The sequence below is a fragment of the Sorghum bicolor genome, chromosome 8 (assembly GCF_000003195.3).
Source record: "Sorghum bicolor cultivar BTx623 chromosome 8, Sorghum_bicolor_NCBIv3, whole genome shotgun sequence".
NCBI classification, from domain to species: domain Eukaryota; kingdom Viridiplantae; phylum Streptophyta; class Magnoliopsida; order Poales; family Poaceae; genus Sorghum; species Sorghum bicolor.
In genome coordinates this window covers 6110547-6121804 of record NC_012877.2, presented here as the reverse complement: position 1 = coordinate 6121804, position 11258 = coordinate 6110547, and the positions used below count along the sequence as shown (strand labels likewise).

General features: G+C 42.4%; 1 protein-coding gene across 6 annotated transcripts; it reads right to left on the bottom strand.

The window, feature by feature from the left end:
* Positions 2835-9028, bottom strand: LOC8082755. 6 transcript variants are annotated; one of them, XM_021446625.1, is made up of 8 exons: positions 8967-9028; positions 7956-8830; positions 7468-7827; positions 6812-7376; positions 6566-6702; positions 6108-6485; positions 5918-5981; positions 2835-3656 (listed from the first exon to the last, which is right to left on the bottom strand). In XM_021446625.1, the coding sequence occupies exons 4-8, from the start codon at positions 7038-7040 to the stop codon at positions 3100-3102; spliced, it is 1365 nt and encodes a 454-aa protein (XP_021302300.1). In that variant the 5' UTR covers positions 7041-7376; positions 7468-7827; positions 7956-8830; positions 8967-9028; the 3' UTR covers positions 2835-3099. The 6 variants fall into 6 exon arrangements, with proteins under 6 accessions (XP_021302300.1, XP_021302304.1, XP_002441922.2 ...); XM_021446629.1 differs by having other exon boundaries at positions 5918-5978; XM_002441877.2 differs by having other exon boundaries at positions 6812-7367.

The window sequence follows — 11258 nt, the reverse complement described above, 5'->3', positions numbered from 1 at the left end:
AAAAATGCAAAGTTAATAGCAGACCAGGCACTGACCGCACAGCTTGAGGCCCAAAAGGTCGCGTTTGAGGGAGCGCAAAAGCAGATGGCAGAGATGATGGTGATCATGCAAAGTGTTGGGCAAGCATCGGGTATACCTGTATAATTTTCAACTCCACCTCCTACTCCTACAGTACTCTTGTAAGTATGAAAGTCTGCTTTTCATTTGTCTTTGCATGTATGTCGGCCTTCGTGCCATTGTGGATGTCGGCGTTCATGTTGTTGTGGATGTCGGCCTTCGTGCCATTGTTTCTTACAAGTTTTGGAAACCTCCCCGTTTAGAGGAGGTGCTGCCGAAATTTTTAATTGAGTCTAATCTTTTTGTATTCTTATATTACTAGATGTAATCTCGAAGTTCCAAAACTATTTTCCTAGATTACTCACACATGTAATCTCTGCTTCTTTGTGTGACTTTCGTCTGCGGGTTCAAATCATACCGCTAATGCGTCACCGGTGATCAGATCTTTTCTTCACCATCGTCTCATAGGCTACCTTGATGAGGACTCGTGCTAGGTGATGTGGTTGAACTTTAGCATGATTTGTGCTTTATAATTGTGACTTGTGTTTGGATTTAATGAACTTGTCGTAATAAACATATGAATGATGATAAACATGCTGAGACTTGTAATATACTATGATTTGTGGTTCCCAATTAGGGTTTTATATATATATATACATATATATATACATATATATATATATACATATATACATATATACACACACATATATATATATATATATATATATATATATATATATATATATATATATATATATAGGGAGAGTATAGCTACAAAATAAGTTATTCTATAGCCACCTCTATTTACGATAATTTTATATACTAATTTACGATAATATGTATACATATTTACGATAGTTTGGTTACTATAACACATGAGAATATTTACGTAATATGTTATTTTGTAGCCACCTGTAGGATAATATATATATATATATATATATATATATATATATATATATATATATATAAACTCTTTGCCGAGAGCCCTCATCATAGTCCTCGGCAAAGATTGGGTCTTTGCTGAGGGCCCTCACCATAGTCGACGGCAAAGAATTTTTAGAATACATTCTGCACAATTTCTTTGCCAAGGGCCGTGGGTGGAGGCCCTCGGCAAAGACGCCATCCAAGGGAACAACGCTGTCACTGTTACTCTTCTTTGTCGAGGCCAAGGCGACCCTCGACAAAGACCCTCTTTGCCGACTCAAAATTTTTCGAGAGCTCTTTGCCAAGGGTTTATGGGCCTTTGTCAAGGGATTCAGGCCCTCGGCAAAGAGGCCGCATCCAGTAGTGCTTTCTAGAGCATAATGGATGTGTTTGGTTGTGCTCCAGCTATCCTAGCTAGAAAGATAAGCTAGACTTGAGTTAGCCTGTCCAAGTTAAGCCACCCTAGTAGTGTTTGATTATCATGTGCTAGCTAAGCTTGGCTAAGTTAGTTTTTGTATGGTTGGATGGATTAGGTGGTACTGCTACTTCTTTCTCTACAATGGTGATCTTACCCCCTTCACCTTGTTCATCTCGACCGCAACTGGTGACGGCCCTCTACTTCATTCCTGCTCTCATGGCTTGCAGCATCACCGCCACAAAATCCTCCATTACCTAGTGAGTGAGGGAGGAGGGAGTATGAGAGAAGGAGTAGGGAGGTCAAGATCAAGCTCACTCACGCCTCCCAGATGCGAGCCGGGTCCTTCCTCCAAGACACGAGCAGCAGTAAGATGAATCTGGTGAGCTCCCTCCTCCCTCCCCAGCCGCGAGCTACAGCAGAGAATGCCGGCGAGACCGGGCCCCTCCTTCCTCCCAAACACGAGCAGCACCACATGAAGGCGGCAAAGCCCCCTCCTCCCTCCCAGGTGCAAGATCCACGGGACCTCCGGTGGGGACTTGGACCACGGGACCTCCAGCTGGGACTTGGAGTACAGGACCTTCGGCGGGAAGGAGGAGTCAGGGAGAGCAGCGTTGGGGGTAGGGCCATCGGATGAGCAGCGTCAGGGCATGGCATGTGCGGCGGCGAAAGAAGGCGACCGCAACGATTTGGGAGGTGACGAGAACTTCGGTCGAAGCTTAGCCAAGACTGACCAGCGAAAAACGGACCCCATCTCATTTTTCTCGAGCGAGGCTAGGACCTCTTAAAGTGGTTTAGCTGGGCCTGGCTACCAAACAACTAGAAAGTGGCTATCTAGAGTCTGGTTGGGGTTAGCCACCCAACCAAACACAAGGTTTGCTCCTTGATCACATCAGGAACACACACAGGGGCGGATCCAGGCCCCATAGTTCCTTTGTCTAGCCCAAGATAATCGATGAAAATATAGATTTAGCCCTACCTGATGCGCTCTAAAAATACCTTACACTATTTCTAGCCCCCCCCCCCCCCTTCGAGGTGTTTCTACATCCGCCACTGCACACACATGCATGTCCTTATATATTTTATAGCCTCGTCAGTGACATTCAGAAGGCATGAGTAGTTTGCTCCTTGATCGTTCTCATTTAGTCGTCTGCTGTATAGACCTACCATGCACATAAGGGTAACACAGATAACACAACTCCCTACAAGATAAAATTGATGGACATCAATTAGTTATTTGATACAACCTACACATAACTTGAATGATCTGAGCCCTTCAGACACTTGAAATCTTTTTTTTTCTAGTGAATCTTATAAGACTCAATGGAATGATTTGTTTGTAGTACCAGTGCTTTGTACCGATTATTATTTTGTATGGGATGACGTGGTAGTCGATATATGAATCCATTTACTTCACACAAATCAAACGAGAAAGGTGAGAAATGAGAAGATGCATGAATCACACCTAATGATATTTCTCAAATAAAGTACAACACCCCACAAGGGGAAGGCAACTTGCAGGAACGCATGAATTGCTACTTCTAGTACTAGCTCAGCTACTGATCGATGAGAACTCAGAAGGAAAATCACCAGGCCAACTGCACATCATCACGAGCCACGAATCAAAAACATTTTGCTCAACTTCTTCGTTCCTAGTGTATGAAGCACACATATATATACCTCCAGATTCAGGCTCGCTAGTTAGTGTCCACTGTGAGGATGTGGAACTCCTCGAATGCTTCATGCAGGACAAATCGAAATGGCCCTTCACGTTCCAAGTTATCCATGATCACTAGACACAGCTCGCCATTGACTTCGCGGCAACCAGTGCAGACAACAGCATGGCGCTCGCCGAGAGCAGACCTGTTGCCTCGGTATACCGTGCTGCTCAAGTAGGATTCCTCATCACCTGCGTACAGGACTCCAATCACCGGGCCCTTATTGCGGAGCATAGAGGCGATTTTCCTGGGGCTCAGCTGGCCGAAGCTCTCATAGCTTTTGAGCTTCAGAGATATCCTGTCGTGGACAGTTGGTATCCCCTTCTTCTGTGAACAGATCACATTCAGAACACCCTCTACACTTCTTGCCCCACGACTAGGATCCCAAACTTTTGTCTTCTTGCACATTTTCTTGAGAGATTGTACAGCCTCGGCCGTGACCTCCAAAGACCAAGAGTTTGCTCCATCATACTTCTTGTTAAATCGCCTGTACTGAGCTGACATGCACATAACGGACGCAGAGATGACGCAGCTCTCTACAAGAGAAGGATGTCAATTGGTTATTTGACGAAAAAAGAAGAAGAATTTGTCTATACAGCTTATTAGTGTCTGGTGTGCTGATGAAAAGAATTTGACAAAATAAAATTTGATAAAAGCTGGTTAGTAAGTAATTGTAGCATATATATATATCAAAGTTCTAAATAGCGAGATTTAGCGGCCACTTTAGCGGCTATAGCGTTTGGAGGGGTCAGCCGCTAGACTTCCATAGGTTTCACGCTAAACGAATTTTACCGCTAATTAGCGGCTAAAAGCGCGCTAAAGCCGCTAACTTGCCGTCGTCTTAGCGCCGCTATCACCAAAACTCAGCGTGGGTTTTGAATACCTTTGGCCCAAGCATGGCAGCCCATATTAGAGTGCGTAACCCAATCCATGCCAGCTAGCGACCATGTCCCAACCGGAGCATGCAGGTAAGCTACTTCACTCTATATGTACATACACATACATATAGTATATATAGTAAGCATATATATTTAAATCATACAATTAGATTTGTTACGTGACTTTATACATCGCTACCAGAAAACAGAGTATCCTTGAGGGCCAGCAATTTCCTTGAGGGGCGAAATTAAACCCCCAAGGATATACAATTACCTTGAGGGTTGTATAAAACACCCAACAAAATGCATATTCTTGAGTGCTAAACCAAACCGCCAAGTTAAATCTGTATTTCCTTGAGTGATAGTTGAAACCGCCAAGGTAATTCTATGTTTCCTTGAGTGTTATTATAAACCACTAAAGGTAATTCACATTTCCTTGGGTGTAACTAGAAACCGTCAAGGAAGTTCTAGTTTCTTTAGGTGCAAACCCTCAAGAAAATTATTATAGCTGCCAAGGAAAAAACAGTTTACATTCATATTTCTCTTAACCACCGATATAGTGAACTCATTGCATTCTTGTTAGTTAGATATTGCATTTTATAGACATAAATGCTCCTTTGACATGTTTGGAAAATGATATATATTTGTTGTTAGTAAATTAATCCAATAAAAGTTATAATTTTGTGTTGTTATGCATTAGAGAATGCATATACTAGCACTTAGCTTGAGATGCCTGCTTATTTTAAAGCTAAAATGGAACATACTAATGTCGTATGGAGGCAAAATTTATATCAAAGTTATAGAGCCCGAAGAGATATACAACTTCTTAGTTGATGAAATTTTCATTTGAAATTATTTGAGGTCCATAAAATATGTTTTAAATTATTAGAATTTTGAACTTTAAACTTTTTGAATCTTTCGAATGACCTTAGATAGAGATACAACCTAAACCAAAGTTATAGTACTCGATGAGATATAAAACTTTATAATTCAAACTTTTTTCATTTGAAATCATTTAGGTTCTCAAATATTTATTACAAGATCCGCTAAAGTGAAAACAAAAAGAAAGAAACATTCACTTGGTCACAAAAGACTAAGTGGTGTAGTGGTAAGTTAGTTTTACTTGGAATCTCACGTCATGAGTTCGAATCTCAGCTACAACAAATATGAGATTGTTTCCTTTTTTTCCATGCATATCCTTGAGGGTTTTTGGCACTCAAGAAAATATCTATCCTTGGGGGTTTTTACATTTTATTGGGTGCCATCGGCACTCAAGGAAACCTATATCCTTGGGTGTTCTAACATTTTCTTGAGTGTCATTGGCACTCAAGGAAACCTATATCTTTGGGTGTCGTTATATTTTCTTGACGATGCTAAAAATCTGACCACTGATTTATTTTCTTGACGGTTTAACTCTCAAGGAATTGATTTGTGGTGGTCGGCACTCAAGGAAATAGTATTTCCTTGTCTCTCTACCCTTGGCGGCCATTCCTTGAGTGCTAGCCGCCAATATTGATTTTCTTGGCGGTTTTAGGTGTTTCCTTGAGGGTTTTTGACCCTCAAGGGTATTCAGTTTTGTGGTAGTGCATACAATATATAACAAGCATGCATATATTTATCATGTTGCATATATTAAATCAAACATCACAGTTTAGCTACGTCTAATTATCTGATGATTCGTATATGTAATGACTTATCTTCTATGTTTATTATATGTAAAATTATCTGCTGATTGATATTTTGTTTGTAACCGCTAAATGGTTTAGAGCCCACTATTTATAGCTTGTCTTAGCCTTTGAGAAAGACAGCCGCTAAGAGGCTTAGCCCGCTATATATATATATATATATATATATATATATATATATATATATATATATATATATATATAATGTTTAGCTGAGATGGAAGTGCAGCTTACTGTCTGGTGTGCTGATGACTGCAGAGCCCATGATCCCAAACCAGTCACATGTGTGCGGCAACTGCTATTGGGCAAAGCAGAACAGAGATTGTAGTCTCAAAACGAAATAACAACTGTAATTTACTAGTGTTGTATGTATATAGAAAAATAAATATATAAATAATAATAAAAGAGAAGATAGTAGTAGTACCAAGCAGTCGCCATCTCGCGTCAAGGTTGGAGCTGGATGGTTGCGGCCTGGTATCACCGCGTCCGCCCGGCCAATCCACCTCTTGACTGCGCCCGTCTTCGGCATCCGTGCCATGGACGAAGTTCCAGGAGTTCCTGGTCGGCGGTAGCCCGAGCCTGATTGATGAGAACTGGCACTATGTACAATAGTGCGGCAAGCTGGCGACAACAACATGGGAGTGATGATGGCGATGTCGAGAAGCCAGAAGAAGGGCTCGTAGAAGCCTAAGACGGTGAGGAGGCTGTCCGGTGCGGCGTCGCGGAACACCGCATAAAGGGAGATGAAGGCGCTGTTCTGCATCACCTTCGACTCCGACGGTGGCGGAGCCTTGATCGTGTCCTGGATGAGATGAACCAGAGTAATTCCAGTTGCAGAGAACACAGAAGAGTAGAGGTGAAGATAAGATTGTTGTTGCTTACTTGGATCTCGATGAGGTTGATGGAGAAGCAGTAGGCGAAGGCGATGCCGCCCAAGGCCTGCAGGCTGTGCCAGACCTTGTGCGCGGAGGTGACGACGGCACCGATGAGACTGCCCATGATGATGCCGATGGCTGCAACTGCAAGCAATTGCATCGATTGAGCACATGTGTCAGTAACTAATAACCAATTAAGAATCCAAGAATCGTAGTCGCAGCAATCCGAGTGAAGAATCAATCGAAAACTTACAGATGGTCTGTGCGATGCAGTAGGTGACGAAGGCGATGAGCAGCATGGCGGTAGGTCCGGCTACCCAGCCGAGGTGCGCAATGGCCCAGGCGAGGGAGATCACGCCGGAGCCGATGGCGGCGGTGATGATGTGCGCGCTAGCACCCATGTGGCGCGGGCGGCCGTCGTCGTCGAGGTCGAGCCACTCGGCGGCAACGGCGTTCCCGGCCTCGACCGACACTGGCTCCATCAGCGCCGCAACGAGCTCCCCTTCCTGGAATCGAACTTCTTCCTCCTCGTCGGAGTGAAAGAAAGAGCGCAGAGGCAAGCGCTTGCGAGTGATGCGAGAGGCTGAAGGGTTCGAGGTCGAGGGGGTGTTATATATAGGCGGAGGCGGAGCTGGAGAGCAGAGGGGAGGCACAGATCGAGGCCTCTTGCGTCTGCGCGTGTGACGTGTCCCTCTTTTTCTCCTTTTCTTTCGTCTCTCTCTCTCATCTCCCTTGCTGGCGCTTATTCGCTCTCTCGGTTCTCTAGGCTGCTAGGTGAGGCTGCCCGGCCTTCAACCCATCGTCATTACCTGATGCAACTATCAAAACAACCGGTTAGTAATTGATTCAGCATCGAAATCACACAGCATGCAATATTTGTAGAACAATCGAATTGACTGACGAACTTACAGATGATCTGCTGTGGAATGCTTCCGATCAACAGAAGGACATGATGACAGCATGCAGCTACGATGGAGAGCCACAAAAATCTTACCTAGGTTGCTTAATCTGCGAGAAGAGGATCATGTACTGCTAGTGCGCTGGAGCCTCGATCGAGCTCTTTCGCTGCTCACTCACTTGGTCACTATGTCCAGCCGGCCCTCCTGATCTGCATGGCCGGCCTTCTTGGTGATGGACGACAATGCGATATATAGTTGGAGCGCACGGCGTCCATGCACCGTGCCTCACCCTCACCATCACCAGCTATGACTGTGCGCGGAGCTGACCACAGATATGGTTCTTCATGTACATCCACGTACAGTCATCCATCTACAACAAAATGTTCAATACACATACAAACTTGTGTCAGTGTGCAAAAATATAATCTATGTGCATCTCACAATCAAATAATTGTATAGTTAATTAATCATCAAATGATGTTGATTAGGGGGGTATACCTATAAGATAGATCGATGGGCGACACAAGCGACCCATAGCTGATGCCCCGGTAGGAGACCTAGCAAGATTGGTAGCCACTTTCATGTGTGTGGTCAGTGAAGGGTCGAGATGGTGGACTAGAGAAGATGAATTAGTCTTTCTAAAAACTTATCATATCGGTTAACCGAAACTTATGCGGATTTAAAACTATCCGTCTAGCTAGCCAAGACTAAAATCATGAGCACCTTAAAAGGATCTTAATTAGGCAACAAAGGTGTTGGGCTAGCTAGTGCCCACCTAACCAATTCTAGCTTGCAAGGTCACACAAACCTATGCAACTAGTACTTTAAGCAATGCAAAGCACACAAAATCCTAAGCTCACTAGCCATGCTTAATAACCAAAGCAACCAATACTAAATTAGAGACACAAATTACTTAGCTACATAAACTAAGCAATGTGGCTAACAAGCTTACACAAACCAAGTTAGTCACGCAACGAGAGCTACTTCTAGCTACACAAGCAAGAAGGTAACTAGCAAGCTACACAAGCCAACTAATTACAAGAGCAACTGCACAAGTACTATATATAGAATGTAAATACAAGCTTGTGTATAGCAAATGCAAACCACCAAGAAGTGTAGACAATGTTGACATAGTGATTTTCTCTCGAGGTTCATTTGGTTGTCACCAGTACGTGCCCGCTGTGCGACTAACACTTCATGGTTCGACAGTTAATCGGTATTCCCACAAACTATGCCCTCACATAGGGCACCGCAAAAACCTACTGCAAGTGTGGTAGCTCAATGACACGCTCAAATAGAGTTACTATTTACGATCCCCATGGGACGAGCACAATGCCCCTCACAATCTCTTCTCCGGAGCATCGTTGTAATACCTGATTTTAAGGACAAAACCAGATATGCACCATATGTGAATTTTAGAAGACAAATCTCACATATAGCTACAAATAAGGGGTAATATCAAAAGACAATGCATAAATTATATAACATACATAGTAAATCAGAGATAACCTTAGGCAGCAAACAATGGAAGATAACTCCAAACTTCGAGTATTAACTTCACTCTACAGGATCCAAACTGACTGGTTGATCAGAAGCCTAAACTCCTCCTGAGGTGTGAGGGAAATAGCAAGAGTGAGCACATATCGTACTCAACGAGTATAACTAGGGGTTCATGAGGCTCAATTAGCTGACACTAGTTCGACTGCAATTACCTTTTATTTGCATATAGCATGTTCATATTTAGATAGCAAATGTCAAGGTAGCATAGTAAATCCCATAACCGCATGATCAAATAAAAGCATAATTAATACTAAAAATAAACGATAAGTAAATGATCATAATAACATAAAAGCGTCATCATCTTAATGTAGATGTCCCCAAAGCCGCTCTTGACCGTGAGCATGGCTAGTATACCAGTTTAAATACTCTGCAGGGGTTGCACATCTTTACCCATGAGTCATGATTTACCCTTTTGCCTGAGGTAGCTAGTCTCTTAACCCCCTTCCTAGGGAGGTCGGCAGGAATCACTATGAAGTATCTCAAAAGTTTGTCTAACAAGTTAGGGCTATCAGATTTCTAATTGGCGAGCAGATGTAGAGCTCCCCTTCTAAATGGCACAATGACGCACAGCCTATACACATAAGGATAGAGGCCCACACTATACACGTGTCGGCACGCCCCTCTAGCACCCTTACGGGTAACCTCTAACAAGCTAGAAAAGGTCTTCATACTGAGCTGAAGCCAGAGCCATAATAGCCCTCATGGTTGCACGGTTATCCCAGGTGATCACATACAGACAAGATCTCATATAGTCTTAATGTCATGTTTTAGCACTTATTACATAGTCATTAATTACCTTACAGGATCATGGATTACATCAAGCGCTAGCAAAAACTAAATGCATATCAAATAGGTAACAAGGAATTTGAGTTAACAAATCATCTATGATTTTGCTAAGGTTGTCAAGGTGAACACATGTATATATATATATATATATATATATATATATATATATATAGGTAATAAGGATAATCCTAAGTTATACTTGCCTTGATAAAAGTTTTCTTATGGTTCCTGTTGGTCGTTAAAGACTTGGCCTTGCTCAAAAATGTACTACTCACCATCTAAACTCTATCATCAATCAACAACACGCATTCCAAAGGAGACAATCATACACAAAGCAAACAAGCTATAATTAGAATAATACACCAACAATAGTAAGACAAATATAAATGTTTATAAAAACATTCTACGCAGCGCTATGATCACATAAACGTAAAGATCATGAAAATCAGAGCTAAAACGACAAATATATGAATTTTCTACAATTTTTTTTAGAAAAGTAATTAATTAAATAGGATCGTGAAATTAAAAAGTTTAGAATTGTTGAAACAATGTTACCAACATGTAGATCTCGTGAATACGAATCTAACACAATTTGAATGGGTCAAATCGGAGTTAAAACGAATATTTTATGGCCAAAACAAATTCAGTGGCATTCTTGTAAATATAGAAAACGTATTTTGAAATACACTGAATCAGTTTACGTTTTAAAAACAAAAAACGTATTTTCTTTTCTATGCTTTGGACTACGGGTTATATAATCAAGAAGTGTAGGGTCTCTTTAGCAAAGTTCACGGCCAAAGGGGTATCAATCAATCTAGGATGTTGGATCTGCGTTGGATGGCTAGGATTAAAAACTAGGAAAGGAGAGGACAGCCGACAGCGAGCTGACGGCGGCGCCATGGCTGGAATAAGCCTGACCTCGCCGGAGTTGGGTGGGACACTGTTCTAGTGCACCGTTTGACAAACCGAGAGGATGGGGATCAAGAGAAGAGACTTGCGAGCTCACTAGAGGTGAAATTGAGGGCAGAGAAGATCCAAGGACGGTCGGCGTCGCGATATGGCAGACAAGAGGCAAGAGTTCGTCGTCGATGAGGAAGCAATAGAGCATGATAGAGAATGAGAGGATAGGCTCGACATCTTTGTCACCTCAGTCCGAAGCTCTACACACAATTTTTGGTGCCCTGGATGTAGTAGGGTGAAAGCCCTAGTTTGGTTTTGGATAATTTATGAAACCTTAGTACTAACCTCTATACTAAGTGTGTGTAGACTTAATGAGGTTGGTACATGCCAAGTGATGGAGCAAGTGATGATCATGGTGATGATGGTGATGACCACAAGATGATCAAGTGCTCAACTTGGAAAATAAGAAAGAGAAAAAAAAACCCTATGGAGATCAAGGCAAAGGTATTGCTTAGGGTTTTGGTTTTGATAATCAAGACACCATAGAGGGTGTGA